The 27,562-nt window shown below is 39.6% G+C and overlaps 1 protein-coding gene across 1 annotated transcript; it reads left to right on the forward strand.

Moving 5' to 3' along the window:
• The first annotated feature begins 15,657 nt into the window (after positions 1-15,657).
• On the forward strand, positions 15,658-24,766 carry MMAA (metabolism of cobalamin associated A). Its single transcript, XM_048941973.1, has 7 exons — positions 15,658-15,901; positions 16,652-17,122; positions 18,215-18,337; positions 19,497-19,667; positions 19,909-19,994; positions 20,551-20,700; positions 22,449-24,766. The coding sequence occupies exons 1-7, from the start codon at positions 15,658-15,660 to the stop codon at positions 22,734-22,736; spliced, it is 1,533 nt and encodes a 510-aa protein (XP_048797930.1). The 3' UTR covers positions 22,737-24,766.
• Positions 24,767-27,562: the final 2,796 nt, after the last annotated feature.

The raw sequence follows: 27,562 nt of genomic DNA on the forward strand, positions 1-27,562 counted from the left end.
GTTTCTTCTGTTGGAATACAGAAATTGGGCAATTTTTTTTTTAAAGTGCTACAACCATCCACCAGTCACGCAGGTCTTAAGTAATATGAGTGTTTCTGCCTCCCCGTGTGTGGATGATCCTGTAAGAACTATAATAAACTTTGAAATAGCTTTGAAGTAAAGACAGTTCTGTTGCAAGTGGTTTTTGAGTGCTATTGTCTTGTAAGTTTCGGGCAGCCAGGTGAGGGACTGAACCAATCAAACCAGTTCAGATCAGTTTGACCTTTCTCATTCCCAAGGCATACTAACAGACCTGGATTTTGCAAAATATGTTTTCTATTGCTGTTTGAGGAAACAATAGAGATAATCCCATAAGATTTATTTTTAAAAACATGCTAAACAAAGTTTGTCAGTGTCCCCTATGCCTTTTTTTCTTTTTATAAAATCACACTGAGTTTCCTGGATTAATGCAATCAGAAAACATGGATTTATATTTCAAGAAACTCTCTGAATATATTACCATAATTCCTCTCTTTTTCCTAACTGGGGATTGAAATCAGTATTTGTGGTGTGCCAGAAACTTAATGCTTTTGTGGGGTCCCAGTCTTTTGAAATTAAGAATTCTTCTATGCTTTCGGTATAGTTGAATTGCAGTGTGCATACTTTTTCTTTACTTATTATACAGCTATGTGTTTGTGGTAAGGAGACATGAACTGTAGAGGAAAAGTACCCCTTCGTGTGATGACTGAGAAGATCCCAGCTGGACTTGGTTATAGAAGTTGATTGAGTAGCACCTGAGACTGACTGCCAGAAAAACAGGTGATAGAACAGCAGTTACTTAAAAAGTAACTGCTAGCCTGAGGTGTTTGTGAAGACCTTTTGGAGCAGCTTGGAGAAATATTCTTACTGACCTGCTCTATTCTAGATAGCTGGAATCAGAAATCAGAAAGTCAGCAAAGATGCAGGACAGAAGGAAAGGGGTTTTTTTGTGTTGGCCTCTCATAGAACAGAAAGATAAGAGCTCTCTGAGCTCTCCTCAGGGAGAACCTGCACTGTCCACTCTCTAAGCAGGTGAGTCCTTGTTGGTTATATGGTATTTTTTCCCCTCATGGTTTCCTGGGTCTGATCTCTTGAAAACCAAGTTAAATGTGGAAGAGACGATTTCAAGGTCTAAAGCTGAAGTTGAGACAAATACTTCTGTGGAGGTACCATGTTTTGGCATTTTAGTGCTAGGGAGAAAATTATTTCCAAATGAGGATAGCTTTTTAACTATGTAAAAGCCTTTGGTGAATCTGTAAAAGGCTTGATGGAAGCTAAGAGAGGTAGTTGTTATTACTTGTAAGAGGGGATGGAGAAAAATCTTGCTTTAAAGAATCATGGGCCTGATCTTTTAATCTTGTACAGCTGGTATTGCCATGTAGTTTTGCAGCAGAAATGCTAAGACATGGCCTGAAGCAGTGATTGAACACCTGGTGGGAAGGCAGGGCTCACCCGGGGGAGCTCAGGTGCATGCAATGTTCCTGAGTGAGCAGAGGGGTGGAGCCAGGATCCATTCCTTTCCAGACCTCATTTAAGGGTCAGCAGTGGAGGCAAGGGCACCTCTTGCTGGAGATCCCTGCCTTCCAGAGGCCTTTAAAAGGTAAGTAGTTATTTCTTCCTTTATTTTTGCATCTAGAGCTGCTATTTTTGGGCTTGTTCTCATTTGTTGCAGCCTAGGATTGTGCCACTTCACTGTTATTGCTATGCTTTCCATCATGTTATAGCATTACAAGTTCAAATAAAACTGCTCTTATTAAATCGCTTATTTTGTTACTGTAGATGTTTTCCCAACTGAAGATTTTTCTAGTCTGCTGTGTGAATATAATCATTTTAAGGCAATAAATCAGTGCAGAGGTGTCTAAAAATGTTGTGGCCCTTTCTCAATGTGCTTCTCTCCATTTTTTTTTTTTATTTGTCTTTAAGCCTTTAATCAGAATGTTGGAAGCTGCCTGTGTCTTGATGATCTGTTGTATTGATTGTTCCTGGTTCATTCTGTTCAGTACGTTGTTGCCTCTTACTCTGCTCTTGAGATTTGTAACTGAGATCTGGCAATTGCTTTTTCTGGATTTGTGCCTAAATATGCTATGTAACTTTACCACCACCAGTCATAGTAGAGCCGTGTGTTCTTTACACGTGTCTCTCAGTTCATTTTCTTCAAATATATTTATAGTTCTGTGACTTAAACAGTTAAACTAAGACACCACCTTATCATGTTGTCCCTTTTCAGTAAACTACCTTTTCATTATTCTTTTAGCCTTTCTTCTCAACTCCTTTATTTTTCGTGACTTGTCTTATTTTTCTTGACAAATTCTTGTATTTTTTTTGTCAGATTATTTTTTCATACCTGTTGGATGATCTGTATTTCAGTCCAACAAAAACCCCTTTTAAATATGCTTGCCAAAGGCCAGTAAAGAACTATAGATTGCTGTAAAGATATGAATGCTTTGGAGTCTTTTTCATCCCCCACTATCTCAAATGATAAGTCTTTTGGAGAGAGAAAATAAGTGCTACTGAATGTCTGTTTTGCTGGGGATTACTGTTTTCCATAGTTCGTTATATCACTGGCTAGGCTTCTTTTTATGGTTGTATGTTGCATGGTTTGCAGTGGACTGAAACGGTCGGCCAGGTTTTGCATTCAGTATTCTCTGACTGTTGCCATCAGCTTTACAAGATAAATCCTACACTTGTTCTTGCCATCTCTCTCCAAATGGACTCCAGAATAAACAAGTAGTGTAGTTTGTAGAATGAAGCTGCTGTGTTGACTGCTAGCCTGGGTGACTACTCCTTGGAGAGGAAACCTCTGGGACGTACAAAACTGTGTCTCTAGCTCACTCAGATAGCAGATATGTGCGAGCTGGCTGGAGTGGCTCTGTTACCATAGTCTGCAGAGCTCTTGAGATGCTATGCTTGTTATTGAGGTGCCACAGGCCCATGCTGGTGTGCTGTGACAGACTGCTACCAACTGTCCCTCTGTGTTAGTGCTTTGAGCTTCTGAGAAAGAGGGCTCTGATTTCTCTCTTTGTTCATTTGAGGTAGCTGACAAGATGGCTCTGTTTATCCCAGCTGTAGGAGTTGATGATCTCTTCAGCTGCAACAGCCCAGTTTGATTGGGGTGTATGGCAGAGTGGTAATCAAGAAGCTGTTTTAGTGGAGAGATTAGACTCCTGATTCATACAAGCCTATTGAAAATACAAATGTAACTCCAGTGAGATTATAATGCAGGCATACCATTAGTATGCAGTATGGGTACAAAGATGACCAATTCTACTGCTGTGAATGGAAAAGAAGGGTACAGTTTTTACTTGGGTCTGATTAAACACATAATTATGAATGGTATGTGGATCTTCATTGTATGTTTCTTTGTCATATGCATGCAAAGTCATCTAAAGTCATGAAAATAATGTCAAACCCAACTTCACAAACAAATTCATTTCAGTTAACTGTAAGGAGTGTAGGAATTCTTATTCTAGCAAGTGTAGAGTCCCCATTTTTTCTCTTTAGAGTTGGTTTGTTTATTCTGTCATGAATGGATGAGTTTAAAAATCCACATCCTCACTTCATAATCCTGTCAGCTCCTTTGAGACTTCTATGAATTCTATGAAACTGGGAGGAGGCAGGTGTTAGGTAAATTTTGAAAGAGAAACTGTAATGTTCGCGTGCTTCGGATTGTTGAGAGGTCATAGGGTCTCTTGTAGCAATGAAAAACCTGTCACATTCAACTCTGTTGCACTAGATATTAAGTGAGCTATGATTGTATTGCAGTGGGGACTTGACAAGTAGGCTTTCCTTGCTCAAAGAATTCTGTTTAAGTAGGCATGCTGCTTTTTAGGCTTGGTGAAAAACACAACTGGCCTTCTTAAAGATATTCCAATCTTTAAATCAGGACTTATTTCTTTATGCAATATCCCTCTAACATGTGGATGTATTCCTTCACGTGAAGAAATGTTGCCCCTCAATTCCATTTTCACTACCTTTATATAGTAACTTTGGAATTAATTTTTTTATATTTCTTTGGTTTACTGAGCCTAACTCATTACAAGAAGGGGGATGAGTCTTGGTGTGTGCAACGCTGCAATGAGATGGTTTTCCCAGAGCACTTGGTTCTTGGCAGGAGAGAAAGTGTTCTGTCTCACCTCTGAGCCTTTCGCTTCTGCCTTTTGTCGATCATTCTGGCGTTGGTAATCCTGAGCATTTTCAGATACATGTAGAGTCTGAAAGATGGCTACTATCCCATCAGATATTTCTTCAAACTTGTGGACCAGCTTTCCCAAATCAGAATCACCATAGAACTGGCTGGATCCAAGCATGGCTTCATTATGAGCATGACTCAAGCAATGGTCTGACTACAAAAAAACTCGAACGCAGCTTTGTGCTGTGTCCATGCCATTTTCTGAAGCAATACAGAAGGAAGCTATCTCAGTCTGGTGCCTTGAAGAATTAGGTGTTCAGGAGATGGATTTTTACATTGTGCCAGGAGAGGAGTTTTGTCAAAATGCTTTCATGGGGTATGTTTTCTTCTGTATTTGGGGTTTCTTTGTACCCCTGCTGGTAATGGTTAATTTTATGCCAATTCCAATTATATTCTCTGTGCTGTGGCCAGTCTGTTTTATGGCCCACTGTATTCCTCTTGTTTTTTTTAGCATGTGTGTAATTGCAGTAAATATTTCCATGATTTGCACAAGAAGAAAATTTGAAGTTATATAGCAGTAGAGTTCAATTTAAATTGGATGACATAGCATTTATGGAAAGCAGGTATTTGCATTTTTATAATCAAAATACTAAAATCCTAAATGTTCTAGAAATTGATGCTCTTCAAAGCATTTCCTGGAAAAGCGCTTGGATGTTGATCTTGATGTTGATAAGGCACATGGCATTGTAAACAATTACAATGAGCTAGGAGCCTCCTGCTTGAGGAACCTGATTCTGCAGAGCCATCTTAGGGCACTGACTTTTTTGGCTTGAGGTATCCATCAGTGTTATACAATCCCTCGAGTAATCTGTTCTGTGAGCAATCAACAGAAAAGAAAAGGTGTGTATATTGCAGAAAGAGGAGGGTTCATTGAAGCTCATGATGTTTTTGTTTTGTTTTTTGTGGTTTGGGCTGCTAGGATTAGAGTTACACAAGGGGAATGATGTTCCTGATACTCTACTGGAGGTAGTTCTAGTGTGTATGTATATCCTGCAGCTATGCTGGGGAGAGAGTGGTGGGAGTCAGTGATGAAGGACAGGTGGATGGGGAACAAGTGGCCAAGGAGCTAGAGGCAAATGTGTTTGCAAACAATTTTCTTTTTTTGTTTTTTTTTTGAGAAAGTACAGGGAAAATGCTCCTTTCTGTGCCAGCAGCTGTGGGTGGGTGGCAGTTTTATGGCCATTCAGTTGGATGGAATGGTCCCGTGTGTGTTGATTGGACTGGTAGCATTGCAGCTGAACTTACAAGGAGGCTGCTGTGTGTGTGAGCACTGTGTGGGACTCGGGACAGGGAAAGGATGGCCTGATCACCCTGTGAGTAGTTTTATCATACGTGTAGTTTATTTTGTGTTGTTCGGGTTGTCTGGCACAGCTTTTCTTTCTTTCTTTAGTTAGGGGATGAAAGCATATGCAGGGTGTGTGGCCATGCCTTTGTTCTCTGTGCTTTGGTCATCCCTTTACTGAGTTTGCATGGGAAATGGCGATGGCCTTAAATCAATGTGCACAAGGAGTCCAGCCAGACTTTGTTGTTTTTACAGTTGTGCATAGCCTGAAAAATGTGACATGCATATCGCATAAACAGGAAACAACTCTTGTAGGGGACTGAATGTAGCTGAAAACCTAATCTAAATAAGACCGTTAGTCATCTCCATATGGTAACCTTTCCGTGCCACACAAGTTTGGAAAATGTGCTCAATGAATATGTGGATATCAGCTGTTGCCTTACACATTTAAATCATTCTGTAAAGTCAGTCTGAGGCACAAACACCTTACATGAAGCAATTGTGAGTACAAGTCTGCATGTGTAAAAGTGTTCACATGGGAATCGGGCTGGACTTGGAGCACTACAAATGAGGCTGAGGTTTCTTTGATCATCTGAGTTTCTTACGACAATAAATAGCTTAAATAACAAAACAAAACCCACAGAAGTAACATACTTGAACTGTAATCAACAGTGGTCGTTATGACTAAATACAGAGTTGTTATAAAAAGATAGAATACAGCATGTTTGAAAGTGCTGGCTAATATGTAAGTGATAGCTGACTTAACTTTATCAAATCCTCAGAAAGAGTACCATGTAATACAGCAGTAGACCGATACCCCACTTGTCATATGAAATTTTGACTGTCAATTTCTGTGTTTTCTTGTGTATAATCTATGGGTGATATTTTGTTTTGTTTTTCAAATGCCTTGGGAAGTTCCTGCTTTGCATTCCTGCTCCCTCCATGCAAGTTTTTATGGAACTCAAAAAGGGCAGGTTTATACAAGTGGAGTACAAACTACATGTGGTACTGTGAGAAAACATTTAGTATACCTGGGAAAACAGTTGTTTTATGTGTGTTTAATAAGAGTATTCAGTGTATTGCTGGTGAGAAGTGTAGCTTCCAGACTGCAAGTCTGATGTGCTTAACCTGGAATTGCTGGTTTACCACTGATGTGAAAAATAGTGACATAGGAATTAAATTGTATGTTGCTTTCCTTACGAAAGGCAAATCTTACAAGAACTTGAAAATAATGTTGAAGTAGGAATAGAAAACAGTAATTTTTTACTTAGCTCATCACAGATTTGTTGCATGTGGCAGTTCACACTCCCAAGTCTCTTTGATTTTGAGGATAACGGTCAAACAGGTGCATCTGTGGTGTTTATAGGAGCTGGTTTGTTGCTCTCTTTTAGCTGCATCTGTTGTGAGTTGTGCGTGTATTATTTTCCCTGAATGACAAAGTAGAATCTGTCTGAAATAACTGTACTTGAAATAAGGAGGTCAGTCCCATCTCTACAGTACCCAGTGAATTTGCTACAAACTGGCATAGCCATTGCATCCCAGTTCTTCATGCAATGCTGAAATGATCTTGCATTATAGGTGCTCATACTTTTTACGTATACTGTAGCACCTCTCAGGAATAATGATGTGGTACAGTGATTTGGAAATACTTTGTAAAAACAGAGCCAAGCTTGGGGTGCTCATCACTTCATTTATTAGGTTTGTGTTGTCTCATCAAATGTGCTGAAGTGATGATCTCATTTTATTTTTATTTGGAAAGCCGAATGAAGGCAGATTAAAGGAAATGAGAGATAATAGTCTTCATATTCATTTTTTCCCCTTTAAATAAGGTGCAGAGAGGTGCTTCAATTCTCACTACCCAATCCTCTGAAGTGATTCTGCCCCTGGGGGTCCTGCCAGAGGGAAAGGATAAGTCTGGATGAACTTACTGACATATATGGTTTCCTTCTGGCTCAAGCTGACTCGGCAACAGGAGTTCTCGTGGGGGAACAGATCCCAGTGTCTGGTTGAAAATCTTGAGGGTTTTGAGAATATCAGAAAACAATAACAAAGGCAAAAAAAAAAAAAGAAAAAAGTGAGAGTCAACAGGGAACTCAGTGGCTTTGTATGTTACTTGCTTTACATCCAAGAAAATGTCTGCTCAGGCTTTGGCCTCCTAGCACACCTCAGCAGCGCTGCCTCTGGCTGCTTGCTTTTCTGAGAAGCCCTTGGAGGAGCAAGCTGTAGGTGGTGAAGGTTTTTTTTTGTTTTTTTTTTGAGGGAGGAGTGGGAAGTGATTTTTTTTTTTTTTAACCCCATCTTTCTGTTTTGACTGGTTACCCACACCCTTTTCAGGATTTATAGGAAGGGACTCTTATTGGTAGAACCTATTCAGCCTGCTTTCAGATCTGGGTTTGAAAAATGCTTGTGAGGGCAGAGGAGGCGGAAACAGCAAAGGTTTGTCGAACTGAGTAGTTGAGAGTCAGTGACAGCTTGTCACTTGTTAGAATCGCCTTGTTTTTGCAAATGCTCTTTTGGATACTGTCTGTAAAGAGGCTGTGAGTGGAAAATGTGGCTTTTTGCGTAAATATTTGAGAGCAGTTATTCCAGGAATGTTGCATATTACATCTGTTTGAGCCCTGTACGTGTTACAGACGTAGAGAAGTGCAGTAAGTCCCATTCAGGTGGTGGGTTAGCCATATCACATGGTCTTTCTGATGTGTATGGTATAGACAGAAGGACTGAGTACAAGGATTCGGTAGAACTCAAATAGAAGGTATTTGGAAGTCTCCCTGTGTACCATTTTTTAGTTCTTAACCATCTTTGTAGTTAGTTTCTTACTATTTGTAAGAGTTATTTGTTAGTTTCCCTTACTATTTAAAACTTGCCTTTCTGCAAGTGAACTTGATTCCTTTTCAGTCTGCCTTTGGTGATGCAGCAAATCATTCACTGTCATTTTGATAATGCCTTACATCTGTGAAGAAAGGTGTGCTCCTCCTGCCCTTTGTCATACTTCTCTAGTTGTCCTTTTGACAAAAAAAATCTCAATGTTTAAATTTCTTTTGAAAGCTTTTTTAGTAAGCATTTGCTGTTCTTTAAGCAAGCCTTGAAATGTTTATCTGACGAGCGTCTGAGAATGATTTTAGAAAACAACAGAACCTTCTATGGTTGCATTAAAGCGAAGGAGAGAGGTAAAATACATTTTTCCCCTCTTATTTCAATGGAAAATGCATGTGCTGTCATCTTCATTGAGCATCAAGAACGAAAAAATGAACAATTTTGTTTTGCAGGTGAAACATTTAAAGTTTGGTCTTTGCAGTATAGAGCATATGAATTATGAAAGCATGTGGTTAGTTAGCTTGCATTAGGTCTCTACTTGCAGCCTTCTTCCAGAAAGGTCAACCATAAATTTCTCAGAAATAACCTTCAGTAAAATATTTGTTCTGCTGTTGTCTGAGCTTCTATGAGACCAGTCCTCATTAGGTAATGCAGGAGTATTTGTGTGCATTGTAGGAACATCCAGTGATGAAATTGCCTGTGAGAGTTTATTATGTTTACTATATTACTGATATTACTTATGGAAAGTTTTATTCTAAAATAACTAAGTATGGGATTTTGTATTTTATGGTTAAGAAACTTTGTTTACCACCTGTTTTAGCATTTAATAATACAGTTACAAGAAACAGACTTAACTATTTAGACAGATAAATATCTTCATAGTCTACACTATTAGTTTTATGTAGTGTCATGCGATAACTCTGTCCTGGGGCTTTAACTAGTGAATATTTGCTGTTTTTTTCTGCTTTCTGTGATACAAAGATGAGATTTCATCTACTGCACACATTTCTAGGATAAAAGGTGACTTATGATGTTAAGTTGGTAGAAATAAACAAGAAAAGTTTTTTACTACTGAGGTTTATTTATAATAGTTACAAAGACCAGTAAAGAGTGAAGACAAGGTTTTCTTTTACTTACTTCATTGACTCTCAAAGCCCCTGAGGTACAGACATCAGTAGTTTTGTACTTGGAAACAGTAGCTTGCTTTTTAATGGAGACAAATGTGATAGCCTGCACTACAAGAATAAACAACTGCATGAATATGGACACTAGATAGGAAGTGTGCATCTGTAGTGGTTTGATTTGACCTATTTGGCTTCTGCTCACAATTCTGCAACGAAGCTGGAGGTAAGAGGGAACACACGGATGTTTCAGTGAGTTACGTGGCCTCTGAGGCACTTCACTGTACTGCCAAGGGTTGGTGGTGTTTTACTGAATACAGTGTGTAGTTGGGCACTGTGCATCAGAACGTGATTGAAACTGTCGGGAGAAATCGGTGTGAATGATGATGAATACATAGAATGAGACTTGGGAAGAAAGGCTGATTCCTCCACTGAGTGTGTCTTCAGAGATGACAGCAAGGGGTGTTAAGTGTCTCAAAACATACAGAGTACATGCACATGTACTCTGAAGTAGAAGAGTTTATCGCTTTTCTCCCCTTTACAGGGAATGGGATAAGCAATAGCGGGCTTAAATTGCGGAGAATAAAATTGGGATTAATGTGGAGTTGTTACCTTTCCGAACAGGAGAAGTAGCAAAACGCCATAACAAGTTGTCTGGGTGGGTTTTGGAGACTTGACCAATGGAGATGGCTACAAAAATTATGTTGGGCATAGGACAGGTGTCTGCGATGCTTCTTGGATGCTTGAGAGTTGGAGCGCTCCTGGGAGATGGTTCAGTTGCTGGCCTTTTCAGAGTGCACAGTCTGAGACTATGCCAAATTAGAGGCAAGTAGGTGCAAAACTAGAAAATTTTAAAGAGAGCCAGGTGCAGCTTTTGATATCTGACCATTGGTTTCTTTCTATAGTACTGTGAGGTAATCTAGTATTGCCAGTGGATTAGCTTTTATCAGCAAAATAGCTGTTCCTGTTTACTGATAAGCTAAAATAGGATATTGGTATAGGGAGAGAAACTTGGCTCGCTGTCTGTCCTCCCTTTAATTTCTAATATTGCAACACAATTGAATGTGGTCTCCAAATGAATAAGGGTACTGTTGGTGAATCATCTGAGGTGAATGATGAAGTTTTCTGCTTAATTCTTAACAAAAAGTTATTGAATAAATATTTATGGTATATGAGAACTGCATATCTTTTATATGAAGTTTGAAACCTGTTCCCTGTACTACTAATTTGGGTATGTTTCCTAATGTGGAAAATAGAACTACTGGTTAAAACTCCGTATTTTGTCTATCTTTTGTAGGAAATAAGATCACGTCAGTGTGTATATATATACACAGTATATTGTAGGGAGATGACCTAACTTACTGCAGCAATTATAGAAAAAGAAACACCAAAATTCTGCTGAAAAGGTTGAAACTGTCTGAAAAAGGTCCCCATAAAGGGTTACAGCCCATTGCTGCTGGTCTTAGGTGAATAAGCCTGCCAAGATGGAACTCATGCTGGCACATATGTCACTTCAGTCTTTCACATTCTGAATCCAACTGAGTGATCCCACATAAATGTTGAATGAGATTGTTCCTCAGGTTGTTAAGACACTGCTGTGACCAAAGAGGATAGATTTATCATTGTGATGATGAGGTGATAATAAATTCTTTTGTGTTCAGAATGTATCCAAGCTGTGTGACCAAAATACATAGCATTAGCTTCCCCTCCTGGCCAAAAGAAGGAAAGGATCTTGGAGGCAAGATACATGTGAATAGTTTATCATTTTTGTTTCTGTATGCTAAAGATAGAAACTAATGATTGTATAGCAGAAAATAGCACTTAACTGCCACTGAGGGGGAAGGACAGTGCTGGTGAGACACTGTTTATTGGAACCATTATGTAATAAAGGAATGAGATAGGGTGACTGTTGGAAAAGAGTTCTTTTCTAAATGAGGGCCCAATTTGGAAACTAGATATTAAAAAATAAATTTAAACGGTGCAGTTCCCAATGTCCATGTCAGATTCCTGTCAGTTGATGCTAGAAACAAATAATTTCCTGCTATTTTGTATTCTTTATGTCGTTATTTCCAATGTAGCTGAATCCATTACGGATATTACTTTTGTTTTGGAATTTACCTTTTGCTTGCTTACTTGCTTTGTCTTAACATTTTAAAGGCTTTTCCTTATTTGTCATTCTGTGGCATAATATTTTGTAGCATTAGCACAAGTTTGGTAAATGCAGATATACTGACATGAGTGTGTTTATTTGATGGCATAGAGGAACCGTGCACAACACAAACTGACATTTTTTAAAAGCCATTTCTCAGCTAGATTGCCAGCCCTTGCAATGTTGTGATACTACTGTTTTGGGTAGGTTGATCTTATATCATTGAATCTTAGACAAAGGTGAAAGATTCTTCTCTATTCGCTACAGTTGCCTGGAGAAGAGACATTTACAGTGCAAAATTGAGTGATTTTAAGAAGACTGAAGCTTTGCACGTGTTGGAGAGTAAGCATACAAGGAACCAAAAGTACTTGCAAGATAAATGATAGCCTCATGTTTAAGATGTTTACCTGGACCGCAGGAAACAGCTTCCCTGTTTCTATTGGGAATTTGGCCTGAACTGCAAATACTTAAGTTTTCCTAGATCTCTGACTGTGCTAATTTCATACCAATCTAAGGAATTTTTTTTTGCATACTGGAGTGGGAGGAGAAGGCAGGTAGGATTTAATCCTTTGTAAGCATCTGCCTTTGCTACCAACTTTGTCAAGTCTGAAAGAACTTAAAAATTGCCGCCCATTAATGATTTCCATAGGCACAAAGTAGCTGGGAATGAGGATGCTTTGTAAAAGTCAAGCACCAGATTTTACTGTGCATACTGTATTTGAATATGCTCGCTATGATTTCATTGCTGTGCTGAAAATAATCAGGATGCAATTAACAGTTTCCAGCTGTTCAGTGATGCCCAGTGTGTGACATATTTTGATATCATGACTCACTGGAGGCTGTGGAGAAGAAGATACTCCTTACACCAAGTGTTTTTTTAATAATAGAAAGAAAAAATGATACTATTTTATGGGCAATATTTTAATGGTGACTTATCTTTCCTGACTTACAATTCTTAAGAATGAATCAGCCTTGGACAACATAATTTAGTTTGCTTTTGCAAGCAAACATAACAAAACATAACTACTTCTAGAAGATAAACATTTTTAAGATCTTTTACATTTCATATTATGTCAGGCAGTTCATTGTGAGCAGTTGGAAAAACTTCTGTATGATCAGTAGGAAATTGTTCTCTAGAGGGTGATGCCATGGCTTACTAATGTTCAGTCATAGCTCGGCTAATACCAAAAAGATAATGTTGAAGTCACTGCCATAAAATTCTGTGGAGAAATTTCAGCTCCTTTGCTGGTAAAAATGCTTTACAAATGTAAACTGTATGATCTAAGATGAAATCTGTCTCCTCTTTCTTCAGGTACTCTCTTGATAGGTTTCAGGCAAAGTTAAGAGCAAATTCTTTTTCTGCACATTGACCGGACAGCTTTAGCTGCTCTCACAATGTTACAGCTCCTTTCTAGTACAGTGAATCTGCTCAACCACTCCAGTCATTCCCTGTTGGCAGCTGAGAAAGCTGGGGCAAGGCTTTTGTCCCCAGACCTAGCCAAAGGGCTGACTTTGGCTTCTGTCTTGAACACAGTAAACATCTGCTTGTGTAACTGTTAATGAGCCTTTGGGCATTTGGAGATTGTTTCTTTTGGGCTCTTTCCTTAACTGAGTCATGAACGTATCATGAGCCAAGGCTTTGGGTTTTGCACTGCAGTAGGTGAACTTTCTGATGCAAATATGTTTCCTGCTGTATTTTTTTCAGATGTCTGATCTTCTTAAAAAATCCTTCTGCATAGTTTTAAAGTCTGAGACTGTTCTTATTTGAAGTCTTATGCTCTTAGCTGAAAACAAAGCTGTTAATCCGACGGTGCCTTGCTTAGTGTTGCTCTGTGAAGCTCAGATTAGTTTAGTCTTCTCTGTGTACGAACTGAAATGAATTGAGGAGTGTCCTCTGAAATAAAGGACGTGCAGTCATTTGGTCACCATTGCAGTTTCATTTTGTACTGTAGTAGGGACTATAGTCATTCTGTAACTCACCTACACCTGACACATTGGCAGGATTTAACTTGCACCCGAGATTACGGCTTGCTTGTTGCTGTAGTCGGCAGTGGGAGATTGCAATGGAGATCCCGGTTGGTGCTCTGGGATGCAATGTATTTCGCTCACAGCTGTGAAAGAGGAAGAAGTGCTTTGCTGCTGTCTCTGGGAGCTGGGAGACAAGTGTACAGTGGTTGGGTAAGAAAGCTTGATAGTTTGGATACTTAGTATGGATCTCTGTTATGTCAGCCAGAATGTTTAATGTGGTCTAAGTATGGCTTTATTTTCCTTGAACTGCTTATAATAGCAGTGAAACTACTAGTCTGGTTGTAACCATACTAGCCAAAACCATGCATTTGCAAGCAAGCAGGGTGAACTGAGAGGCAGAATGGAAAAATGTTGGAGCACGTGAGTGACAGCAAAAAAGACTTGTAGCATAGTACTACTGCAAGTGCAGAATGGGCTGGCAGCATAGGAATTTCACTGAATTTGTTTTTCATTACGAGAAGATCATTTAGTAAGAAGGCACAGCAGAGAAGGGGAATGGTTGAGCCTTCTTAAATATTCTTTCCATCCTTGCAAGGGGAGAATGGCATGGGAATAAATTGAATAAAGCTTCATTTCTGAATAAACATCATTTCTTGTAAAATGAATATAATTATCTTGTAACCATGACCGGTACCAAGTGTAGCCTTGCTGAACCACTGAACATCCAAAGAAGGGAGACCAATACAGGTAGTTCCTGCATACAACTACAGTACGTCTTCCTATGCTCAGGCAAAAGCTGGTGGGTTTCAAGCTGATGCTGTTCATTTAATTATTTGTCTTGATTTAATTTCTTATCAGCGTTTTCCAATTACGTCATTGAGGATTTCACTTTTGTACTTGCCTTAGCAGCACATAGCTTATAGCTGTTTCCATGAATGTTATAAATGCTGACAATAATGTGCATGAAAATTGTTTCTGGACTTATTAAGAAAGAGATGAGCAGAGCTATGGAAATGAGTTCTTCAATAGAAGGGAAGAATGAAATAATCCTACTAAAACTGCAAGGGGAAGCTGATTAAATGAAATGTAAATATGCATGGTAGAATTAAGCAAAGATGCTAATGGCGTATTACTGCTTGTGTTGCAACAAGCTACAGAATACTTTATTTTGGGATTCAGTTGCATATTTTGTTCAAAGATACGTGCATCCCACACACCTCTACTCCACAGCACAATGCTTTTTAACAACTTGCAGCAGGACTGCTATAGTACTGGCTCAGAAGTATGGCTGTAACTTTGTAAGTAACCAACCAACAGTGTGGGCCAAGAGAGCTACTGATGTTAGAGATCAGAAAGCACAAAACAGTCACACTAACCAAAAGGTATTGGAGTGGGTGTAATAAAGAGCAAAAAGCAGCATGTCTGGTAGTGTGCCTTAAGACACCATCTGGGAAACAAGAGAACGCTGTAAGGGGACAGAGTGTAGATGGAGAAGACATGAGCTATGGTCCAGCTTCTAAGTACTTTGTCTATTTTATATGAAGTCAGAGAGGCAAGGAAAGTGCGCAGTTCCAGTAGCCCTCTGCAATCTCTGTGCCAATGGACTGAGAGAACAAGTGAATGTAAATTGCAGCGCAATACAGAGCCTGTCTGCCATGTCTGATGTGGGGGGACTGTTTAAAATGGGAGTTGAGGAGGGGGGGATGGAAAACAGCTGACTTAACCACTGGTGAAGCTCAACCGGGAAATAATAATTGTTCAAGTGTCTCAAAATGGTTCTTCCAGAATCAGTACAGTGGAATACATGCATGGTTTCTCATGGTCATAGCAGATAGGCAATGCAGCTGCTGTTGTGCATGGAGCACTCCATGTTCTGAACTGCCAACTGCACTGTTTAGTTCTGGTCCACAAGATGACTATACACCGAGAACTGAACTTCTCTCCCTCAGATCGCTGATTTCTTGATTATTTAAAATGCGGTCGTTGATCTTAATAAATACAAGGAAGAAGTATAAATGAATAAACGGTCGCGGGCTTCAGCATTTCTTCTCGGAGAACGGGTAGTGCTCGTGCAGAAATTACCGTCTGCCGTTTTGAAGACGTCGGGAGTTGAATGCGGTTTTGCGGTCCCCTCCCCCGTCAGCGGCTGCGGGGCTCCGACCGAGCGCCGTTGCTGCCTAACGGCCGCTCACGCGCCATCCCCGTAACGGCCGAGCGCGAGAAGCGACGCGCGCGCTGCGCTCCCTCAGAGCAGCCCCTACCGGGCGCCGCTACGCTTCTCGGCGCCGGGGCGGGTTCAGCTCGGCAGTTCCGGCACGGTACGAAGGCGTCACTTCCCCGTGGTGGGACGGCCGCCGGTAGGTGCTGGGGGCGGTCGCGGGTGATGGAACGGCGGGTAGCGGCGCGTCCCCGCGGCGCTGGGGAGGCGCCCCGAGAGGCTAGCGCGCGGCGGTGGTCCTTCACCAACCGTCGGTCCCGGAGGCGGGAGCGGAACGGCGCGGCGCGAGTGGGCGCCGTTCTGACCCGCGGGAGCGCCGCCGAGAGGCAAGCGGTTATAGGAGCCTCTGGGGCTCGGGCCGGTGCTGGCTGAGCTTGTTTGCTGCAGGCCCACAGCGTGTCGGCGCCCGCAGGTTGCTGCTCGATGTTCTCGTGTCGTGGCCGTGCTTCGTCTGGAAATAACGTGTCGTAGTTTGTAAAGCCCTGCGCTCATCAAAGTAAAGCGTGTGCTGACTTGCCGTGTGCGACGGTGGGTTTGCAGTGTTTGTTCCTAGGACTTTAGGGTGGTCTGGAGGCTGTTGGAGCACTTAAAAGTGCTTTTTAATTGTCTGGTTATTCAGCAAGTAATGCCTTCATTTGTTACGTACAGTAATAAAGTGATGTGATGCTGCTGCTGATTCCATAGCATCGTTTTTGTTCTGTTCTGTTTTTGTTTGTTTGTTTTTTCAATGGGGAGAGAGGATGATCTCTCTCTGCCATCTTTTTTGCTTAAGATGGCAGGCCGGGATGAAATAGCTGATGTGTGCCTGCCTGTGTGTTTTGTCTGAATCCTCACGATTCAGAACTCTGAGTTCTTAGAAGGAAGTAAAAATGTTTTCCTCTCTCCTTAGGGTTTCTGCAAACAGAAGTGCAGTGGTATACCTCTGGTACTCCAAACAAAATGAAGATCCCTTCTGTACTGCTGAGATTCCCTCATCATTATTTCTCTAAAAGAACTTACTTCAAGAACTTAACTTGCATTTCCAGATCAGATTTCCTGTGCATTGAGTCTCTTACACCAGTGCACCTACATTGTTCAAAACAGATGTGTTTGTCGAAGTTTTCGAGCAGAGAGCTGTGTCACCAAAGTCCCCCTGAGCAGGAAGCAGAAGGGCTTTCTAACAGAGAAAAAGGACTTATAGACAGACTTTACAATGGCCTTGTCCAGGGTCACAGAGCCTGTTTAGCTGAAGCCATTACACTTATAGAATCATCTCAGACTAGGAAAAAGAAAGTAGCCCAGGTGCTCCTTCAGAAGGTATTATCCTACCACAGGGAGCAAGAAAAGTTAAATCAAGGAAGGCCGCTTGCCTTTAGAGTGGGTTAGTCCTTTTATACCTGTTCAGTAGTTGCTTTGGCAGAACAACAGTGTTCACCTTTTAATATCACTATTGTAATTTAAACATTATCCTCTGTAATTTTGCATCTTTAGTTTCTTATGATTTCTGATAATTCGGATTGCTTCTGCTGCCAGTGAAGTTATGGCTTGGGCTGGAAAAGTTCTTGAAGAAATGTAGAAGTAATTTATGCTTCCTTAGTTGTTGTGGGATAGTTACTGTTGTGGGTTGTTCGGTTTTTGTGTTTTTTAATTTTTTTGTTTTTTGGTGGTGGTGTTTGTTTTGATATGCATTATGAACTGAAATGCTATGTAGTTAGCAGATTGATGTAGCTGTCATCTAAACTTAGGGAAGAACGTAGCTAAACAGTTCTGTTCTTATCCTGAAGCTGCTGTTTTCTTGGAGTACGTTCTGAACTCTTTCAAAAATCCATAAGAGAAAAAATCCATATCTTTCTGCTTTATCACATTGCCTTCAAGCAGCAAGTTTTCATCTGAGGAGAGTCGAACCTGATTCTCTTAGAAACTCAAAAATGTTCTTACCTTGCGTAGAAGAAGTTGTCATACCAAGTTGCCATCTTTCCTGCGTACAAAAGCAGTAAAAATGAGAATTTGAGTGCGGGAAGCATGGGAAGTATTTAGTGCAAATTATCAAGCTGGTCTTATCTTACATGCTTTGAAATGCTGGCAAATTGCCCTGTAGCCCTTCAAAGTAAATCTGAAAAATAGAGTTTTAGATTATTATTATTATTATTATTTTTAAGTTTGGGACTATAAGCTGCTGTAGTTAGATTTATTAGAAAGGAGGGAGTAAGGCTGGATAAATACTTAATGGTATGGATAGCATGAGGGGTGGTGAAGTCAGCATTGCTAGCCAAGGTGTATTTGAAGCTAATTACAAGTGCTTAGTTGGGTGTATCAATTGTGGCACATCCTTTTATTTATCTTTGTTGTGATATTGTGATGCAACGTGAATTGTTTTCAAATTAGCATTGACAGTGCTTATGTGGTGCGTTATTTATTTCATTAACAAGGTGAGGCTTTTTTGTCTTCCTGTTTTCTTAACGTGCTTATTTAGGGTTATCTGGTCCTCCTGGTGCTGGGAAATCAACTTTCATTGAATGCTTTGGGAAAATGCTTACAGAAAGAGGACACAAAGTATCAGTGCTGGCTGTAGACCCCTCTTCTAGTACAAGCGGTGGTAAGTAGGTCGTAATGTTTCAGTCAGGTTTCTAATATGTTTTGAAATGTATAAATATTTCTTTGGGGCAAATGCAGGATAAGTTAGGGTGCCTGTAAGATATTAAAAACTAACATTATGTCAATTTTTTCACTTTCCCCACACAATATGAAATCAAAAATTAGGCATCAATGTCCTGATTTTGTCAGATTTATTCTTCTCCAGTGTTTGAATGCTCTTTTACATCTTTTTGTTTTGTTTTGTTTTGTTTTTGTCTGAAACTACAGTTAACTGCTGTTTTTTCTCTCTCAGGTTTTATTTATCTGTTTATTGTTGCGTGAATTAAACAGTAAAGTGACATAAATTTGTATTTATATTTCAAAAGCGATAGTGGTGATCACTAGGCAGCAAGCACATGCCAGTTTATAACTTTAATTTAGGGTATATTGCGATCCAGATGTGTATATCAGGTTAGAATAACTCTCAGCTTACTAGTTCTCAGTAAGAATTTGTACATTTGAGATGACTGGCTCAGTGTCACGGTCACCTGCTGCGGTATTGTTGCAGTTTGTCAGACTTGCAGTGCAGATTGGTGGCTTCTTAAAATTTGGGATTCTTCAGGGTTGTGTGGCTGTTATCTGTCACTCTCAAAACAAAACTTTTGGGGACTTTGTTAGAAGATGCTGCAGTGGAACTATTTAAACAGAAACAAATTTCAGTCTACAATGAGTTGAAACTAGGGAGCGTTATGTTCTTGTGTGTGTACATTGAGGACACATCAGTAGCATGGCAATGTGCCAGGATTATACCACGTATGTGAACTGAGCGTCTCTTATCTTGTGGAACGTGTGTTAAACAAGTAAAATCCAACACACCAACAAGTACCAGGGTCATAACGTGGGAATTTGTCTTTTTGGAAAGAAATGGTGAAGGTGAATTTTGTGGCCTGCTGTGTGTAAGCTACAAAAAAAGCTGCTTAGAAATTTCGGAAGCCGCTCTGACCTAGAAGGAATTCTTCATATTTTGTAGGAGTGAGATCTGCTTGTCAGGCCTTTCCAGCTTCTGAAAACCAGAAGATCCAGGCAGTGACTTTTTCATGCTCGTTTCAGGGTTGGCAGGGAACAGGGAAGGGAGATCTGAATGTTTTGCGCATTTAGTAGTAAAATAGTAAATTTTTAAGGTTCTTTACTGGGTGATAAAACACGGATGACTGAGTTGTCAAGAGACATGAATGCGTACATCAGACCGTCTCCAACCAGAGGAACATTAGGAGGTGTAACAAGGACTACAAATGAAGCCATTCTGCTGTGCGAAGGAGGAGGCTACGATGTTGTTCTTGTGGAAACTGTAGGTAGGTGCTTAGGGTTTTCTTCCAGATATCCTGCTCTGATACCTAATATCTAATGTGTCTCTCACTTGAAACTTTGTCATCTTTCATCTTGAATTTTGCTTCTGCTGTTACACAAGATCATTGGGTGAAAACGGACACCCGCTGTCAAGATGGTGCAAAACTGCTTTTTGCTATAAGTGTTGTCATTAACACAACTGTGAAAGCTTGCCAGAATTGGTGAACTCTGGATTTAATTTTTCAGGTGTGGGACAGTCAGAATTTGCTGTGGCTGACATGGTTGATATGTTTATATTATTGCTGCCACCCGCGGGCGGTGATGAATTACAGGTATTTTTCACGTTCTCTTTTTAAGTACTACCTAAGCTTGGAAAGAGAAATTTAAGTCTAGGAATGTAGTCTATGCAGGAAATTCACTTCAGCAGCATTTTGTCAATTATGCTGCTGTTACTGGAGTCTTTTCATTGTCTTACCAATTTATCACACAATTGGGGTCTGATTTTTTTTTTCCATATGTAGGAAGTGCTAGGTTGTAAGATTCTGATATTTACTGGCTATATATGATGTATTGGGAGTGGTTTTTTTTTAATTACAGGAAAACAATATAGCTAGTTTTGCAAACTTGGTCATGTTTTGGTTAAACTTAAGACTCTGTGCATAAAATAGTCTCTCATGCAAACTCTGATATCCATACATAGCATCCTAGTGTCAAAATAATAACTGGTGCTGATAGAGGCCAGTGGTACAACTGTTGCATGACTGGCGTATCCAGCTGCCCTCCAGCAGGAGCCACCAAAGCCAAGCTTTTCTGATCGGCTTTCCGTGATTAACTCAGCGCAGTGCAGCTATTCTGGGAATTCATGATTTCTCTCTATACTCTGTTCAGGGTATCAAACGGGGTATAATTGAGATGGCAGATCTAGTTGCTGTAAATAAAGCTGATGGTGATTTAATTGTGCCCGCACGGAGAATACAAGCTGAATATGTTAGTGCTATGAAGCTGCTTCGCAAGCGTTCAAAGGTTTGGAGACCAAAGGTGTGTATACTTTGCTATGGCGTTTTTGTTGAGGTGTTTTGTCTGGTTTTGTTTTCCTAGAAAGTGCTGAATGATTTACAGCTGTTACTGTCTCACCTAGCTGTATAAAGTCTCTCTGAGCTCTTCTATAAAAAGTTTAGTATGATTGCTTAGCTTATTTACACTGTACGAGAGACTTGTTTGCTGCTGTTTCTATTTCATCTCTGATCTCAAGGCGTGCTGCATGAGGCACTGCAAAGCCACAGTTCTGCCCACTGCGGTTTCTGTTGTGAGCTACAATCTGAGCGCTAACAGACCAATTTCTAACATGGGTTGTAGTTATACTACCTTGTCTTGCTTTTGGCAAATTATGTGTATCTTAAAATGTCCTCTGAGCTATTTTTTCCCTTCTTATAACTCTCGGACCTGTGGTTATCTTTGTTCTTTTACTTGTTCATTTTTTTGCTTCTTTTTTAAATCACATAATAGAAGTTCTTATGAACAGGAACCTCATTTGATGGTGTGTACAATGTCTAAATTATTGGCTTTGTCATCCCAAGTGCTTTTCGTATCGATGCGTTATCCTGTATATTAAAAGGTAACAGCAAATCATTAAGAAAAATGTTCAGTACTAATATATAAGTACATGTGCACGCATTCTCACTCTGTATGTGAATGTATAAAGGAGTTTTGCTCTACGCTGCCTAAAACTGACCCCTTGAATTAATTTTACATCAGCTGAACTGCCTGAGGCTTAACCATTGTTTTGCCACGTTTGTTTCTAGATCTGATTAGAGTTGCTAGTCATTGCAATGAGAAATGCAGTGACTGAAGTTAGTGCAGAAGAGTTTCTAATGCTGAATTCTCTTTCAGATAAGATTTTTAACGCTGTAAATTATTGCAGGCACAAACAGCTGTTTCCACCAAAATACTTGGATTCCTCTTGGTGCAGCATATTGTTGTGATGTAATTGTATGCATGGTACATGGTTCTTTGCTTTTCACCACTGTATTTTTAGTTCATCACCTTCTTATAAGCAGCTAGTATATCTGCACAGGTACCTGTTTGTTCAGCCTTATAAATGTGACCCGGAACACCTATTTTTATTTATTGAATTAACCAGGTTATCAGAAATCTGTTTCTGTTTCAGTGATGGCATTGTTTGACTACTGGAAAAAAAAAAAAGGAAATATTGACATGCAGGGACTTCAGCCATCAGATTGGAGATTTTTTTCTTAGAAAAGATAAAAGCAGCTCAATTTAAAAGGTTCTGTTGGATGCCTAAAGTACTGTGGCAGAATGAATTCCTAGGCTGGGAAGCATATGTAAAAAGAAGTTTAATGCCTCGTTCCCAGAATACTTGAAGTCAGAAGGGTAGCTATCAGAGTCTGGCTACCAGCATACATAATCAAGTTTACATTTATGTAAAATAGAAACGCTGTACATTTTTAGATAAAGATCTTATTTAAAATGATTCTCACTTGTTATACAAGCAGTTGGACAAGCCCTGTTTGTCCCAAATATTATGGATCTCACCATCTACTTATGGTTGGTACAATCCCATCTTTGAGATATTTTTAATTTTATTTTTCATTCTTCATGGAGAAAAGTGTGAGCAGCACAAAACTGTTTTGAGTGGCACTGGGTGTAGGTGCATTGAAGCAAACTTGCCTTCCATGTTACCTGACTGTGGCAGTCTACCTGGTGCAGTAAGTGAACCCGTAAGTCCAGTAATTACTTGGCTTTAAAAATTCTTCTGAATCCAACAGGTAATGCGTATCTCTGCCAAGACTGGAGAAGGGATCTCAGATATGTGGGATAAAATGACAGAATTTCGTGACCTCATGCTCACAAGCGGTGAGCTGATTGCCAAGCGACGGAAACAGCAGAAAGTGTGGATGTGGAATCTCATCCAAGAAAATATGTTGGAACATTTCCGGAGTCACTTGGCAGTCAAAGATAAGATTCCACTTCTAGAAGAAAAAGTTCTTAGTGGTGTCTTGTCTCCTGGGCTGGCAGCCGACCTGCTGCTGAAAGCATTCAAGGATGGTCTCTAATCATTATATTCTGCTGTGTTCTTGCTGCTGAAGGCATTCAAGGATGGTCTCTAATCATTATATTCTACTGTGTTCTTGCTGATTTCTTCATGTAAACGTGAATATTAAATACAGTTTTTGTCTGTGTGAATTCAGATGTCTCACTACAGCAGACACTAATGGAATACATATTTATTGGTATTAGTATGTATTATTACTCTGCCAAAAAAATACTGAGCAAAAAATAGTGTAGGATTCTGTATATGCAAAGTTTAGTGCAAACACACTCAGATTACTACACATGGTGTTTGGTCAACAGTAGTTAGTTTGAGTCTGTCATTATCATGGATTTGTTGGTCAAAAATGTGAGCCTGTGTCAAAATGTGATGTGGCTTTGAAAGGGTGAGTGAGATGTTTGGTGCAGCAGTTTCATTGTGAGACTGTCTTAGAGGTGATAAACACTTCTACTTTCCATTCTGATTTACTTTTTTCTTCCTCTCAAGCCTCTGCAAGAACACTGGACCTCCTGGTAGCACCTGACTGGAGTCTTAGTTTTAAATATGTTGTATGCATATAAAAAGGGTTGTTCTATCACCGTTGGGAAGTTTATTGTATGCTGGGAGAGGAGAATTGTACCTATCATAGATTCTAACTAGATGTTTTAATATGAAAGCACAGTTTAAATAGATGTTTTAAAATACAGGCACATGGAACCAGTGTCATCCAGCAGGTTTTTAATCGCAGCTCTTTTTATACTAGAATAATTGATCTGTGGTCTTATTTGACTGAAGTAAGCTTTCCGTATTCAAACAAAATGCCTACTTTTCTCCTCTCTTGTGGATGACGTGACTATTTAGGACTAAAGTACTTAAGAGCTGCGGTCTCTTTTTAATTTATTTTTTATTTTTTTAGATTTCTCTTGGGAATGCATCTGGAGGTATTCATGAACTGGAAAGCAGGGTTTTATCTCCTCGATATGAAGAGTAAAATAGGAAAAATAAGTAAAATAGTTGATTTCTTGAGGGCTGGAAAAAAAATTAAGTTAATGTAAATTAATGAGTCTACTATTGCTTATATGAAGGAATGTAAAAGGTGTTAAGTGCTGTACTATAGTATGTGAGATAGTGTTGTGGGTTTGTTTGTTTGTTTTTTAAATTTCAGTTCAGTATTACCTGTCCGGATTCCTAACAAGTGTGCATTTTGCGGAGCATCTGTGTTCTGGCAACCTGAGTCTAGATTTCTCTAACAATTCCAGGGTAGCAATGACTTGGTTTCCTTTGATTCTATTTCTTTTTTCCTTCCTGTGTTGCTGTTTTTTGTTTTCTTTTGGAGACTTTTTTTCTCTTCCCCTGTTCCAATTGTTATACTGTGTTCTCAGTTAAGTCTGCTTTATCTTGCTAGACCTCTGTACTTCCTAGTTTTCACTCCTTCATAGGTGTAGTGCAACTATCAGAAAAGATTAATGAATGAAAATGCTGAGGATTTTTTCCCTTTGGTTTGTCTTAGTAAGTATGTAAGTGCTTCTTTAAGCAGCATAACTTAAACAATACAGAAATATCTATCAGGCTGCTAACATTTCAGTTACTTCTTCCATTGTATGAGGGTTTATGTTTTGTTGACCATATATCTTACTCTGAGAATATGAAGCATGAACAGAAAGTGAAATGAAACTGCAATGTAAAGTAAAAATACTCTGTAATTTTTAGCAAGAATCCCATTGAATATTTGTAGTGAAATACTAACAGAGCTGTGGGCTTTTTTAGGACATGAAGCCTAAGCATTTCTTTATCAAGACATTTGGCACCAGTGTAGCTGATATTAGTGATTTCCACCGCATGGATTATCAGCATCTCAATGTTCTAACACCACTTATTTCTTAAACTTTGCATCCCCAATGAGCAATTTGGGATTACTGCATCCATTTACGTAGAGGTACCTGGAGAGGAGTGTTTAAGGGGTGGCAGAAGAACGTGGCCTTGATTGTTGCCTTTCTGCGTTAGAAACTGTAAAAGTGCGACTTTTTTTTCACTTTAAAAAAAAAAATTAATTAAAAGCAGTTTAGGTCTCCATTGAATGTGACAAAAAGTACCCCAGTCCGAAGGCCATGTCTTTCATCCTCTCAGTTTTAAAAATTATCAATATTGTGATGGTACTGAGCAGTGGAAAAGACGGATGGAAAATGAATGAATGACAGCAGCAGTATTTTAACTGGTAAGTTCTCAACTTTTTGATGCTCCATTTGTTTCAGGTGACAGTGTTTAAAGTGACCTTGCTTGTACTTATCTGCTAGATCAACTCTTCTTGGTCGTTATTTTTTTTCTTCTAGTGTCAGAGACTGCTTTATTCTTTGTCTCCTCTGTGGGAACTGTCAGGAAAGTAAAATAGAACTTGTGGCTTTGTTTAACTGAGGGCTGTTGTAGAGTAGTTATTCAAGATTTGTTGTCTGGACCCAGATCGATGTATCTACTCAAAGGATGGGTCGTTATTTTCTTGTTTTGTTATTTCTCTTAAAGAGTAGTTAATTTGCTAATGAACACTAACACAGTGGTTTAAGCAAATTCTACTTTTTATTCAGCTGCATTTTCCTCTTAAATGAGAAGAATTAGATTTGCCCTCTTGATGTGTTTGTGCCTCACGCTTCAGTAGACAGAGAAACGCTTCATGCTGACAAGGATCATGCAGAAATGGCAAGGGTCCTTGCTTTGTTTTTCTGTAACTCCTCTACCAATTTGGAAAGCTGTACTGTGTGAACTATGAGCTGAGCTTCTCATGTGGGAATCAGATTGTTTTCTAGCTAGTAAAATACAGCCACAAAATGTTTTAAAGCCAACTGTTCGTTTAGTTGTGCAATTTTCTTTACGTTCTCACTGGCATAAACAAAATGACTAAGCGCATTGTGCTCAGAAGGACTGCCTAGCTTGAGCCGGTAGGCTAGAATTTAGTAAATAATTCAGTATTTCCTGAGATGGGAAGTACATCTCATCAATTTGAGCTCTGTGAGATTAAAAAGGGTAAAATGCACTGAAACATTGCCGTTCAAGAAAATAGGCTTCTGAAACATAGTAAATAAATCTGTCGAGTAGGATGTTGGCATACATATATTGTCTAGTTTCTAGAGTTGTTACTTTCACATTAATGTGTACACCACAGCTACTACCAAGCAGCGTAAGAAAATAATGTAACTGTATGAGAAAATAGCAAGATTGCTAGAGAAAACAATGAGCTGTTAAATTGTCATGGGAGGTGAGGAACAAACTTTCCAGATGCATAAACTCTTGTGTCCTATCAAGTCTTGCAGTTATATCTAAGTGTGAAACTTTTCCCCAGGTCCCTGTATAATAGATGTTGGTGCTGTTTAACAGCTGGAAAAACAAATGTGAGATAAGCGATTTACTCAGACCTTTGAAACAGGTCAGTAGGGTACAAGGGTTACAGTTCAGTAGTCTTTACTCCGAGCCCCCAGTATATTTACGTCTGTGTTACTTAAGGTTGGAAAAATGCTCTTCGCAAGTTCATGTTCCCAGTGTGACTTATTCCTTTCATATCTAATTTCTCTGTCTTCAGCGACAGGACACAGTGACCCCATCATGACTACTGTTCTGCAGTAATGTCCTGCTTGAAGTTGTAGAGAACTTACCTCTGAAAATTAGTCTGCCTTCACCTTCTTGTAATTTCATGGCTTGCTCAGTTTTTTGCTCTCCTTGAGTATGTTGCTAATATATGAATTTGCAGTGTGTTACATGTCTCTTCATGGGTTTTGAGATTTCCTGGGGGAGGCTGAGCGAAGCTAAAGGATACACATGAAGTTTTTTAAAAAAAAATCAGTCTCATGCAGTATCCTCCTAAAGTTTTAGATCTTAGAGTTCCTTGGCAGGACATAATTATTGACTTAGTCTGTTCTGGTACAAACATACCTATTTCTTCTTTTTCTTGCTCGTTGTTATATTGTTCCCTTCTTGAATGCACAGTCAAGATATAGCATTATCTGTGAGTTAAAATGGGAAACATTCTTCCAGAGCTTAATGCTTTCAAAACTATTCTATTCACGCTCGACATTCTAGAGCACATAATTGGCGACATAACTGAACAGGGGTAGATAAAAGGTATATTTAAAGAGAAATCAGCAGGTTTCCCTGGAACATACTTGAACAATTTACAGTGTACAACTTGACCACAGGGTTCCTCACTGAGATCAGGTACTCAGTGGTAATACACTTACAGTTTTAAGCCCTGCTCCACTACTGAAATACTAGAACATTAACAATATTTGTGGATTGAGAATTTTTTTTTGTTAACAGTACATTTTCAGAGTGGAAGTGTGATAGGCGTATTCGGTTTCCTGCTGCCACACCAGAGAGTGGTTCAGCTGATGAAGAAGTAAGCAATAGAGGAGCTGACATTCAGGGTAGTCCAGGCAGAATGAGCATCAAGGAGAAGCAATCAGCATGTCTGTTCTCTCTGGAGAGCATAAGGATTGCCACAGACATTTCACTGGCAATCCTCGCCACATGATGTGATACACGCAGCGTTTGCTGGGTGAGGCTCACAAAGAAGAGTGGTCAGATGTTGGAGTGGGCTGTCCAGGGAGGTGTTAAAGAAATGTTTGTAAGTTGTATTAAGGGACTTGGTTTAGTGGGGAAATATTGGTGGTAAGTGGATGGTTAGACTGGATGATCTTGGAGGTCTTTTGCAACCTTGGTGATTCTGTGATAAATTCCCTTTTCTGTTTTTTTTGGGGTTTGTTTGTTAAGAGGGACTAGTCTAATGTAGAGAGTTGTACTTTGGAACTAGGTGATTTTGTTTGTAATCCGATCGTTCACTTGCAACAAGAAAACAAAAGCTTTACT

This window comes from Lagopus muta, chromosome 4 (genome assembly GCF_023343835.1).
Source record: "Lagopus muta isolate bLagMut1 chromosome 4, bLagMut1 primary, whole genome shotgun sequence".
Classification (NCBI taxonomy): Eukaryota; Metazoa; Chordata; class Aves; order Galliformes; family Phasianidae; genus Lagopus; species Lagopus muta.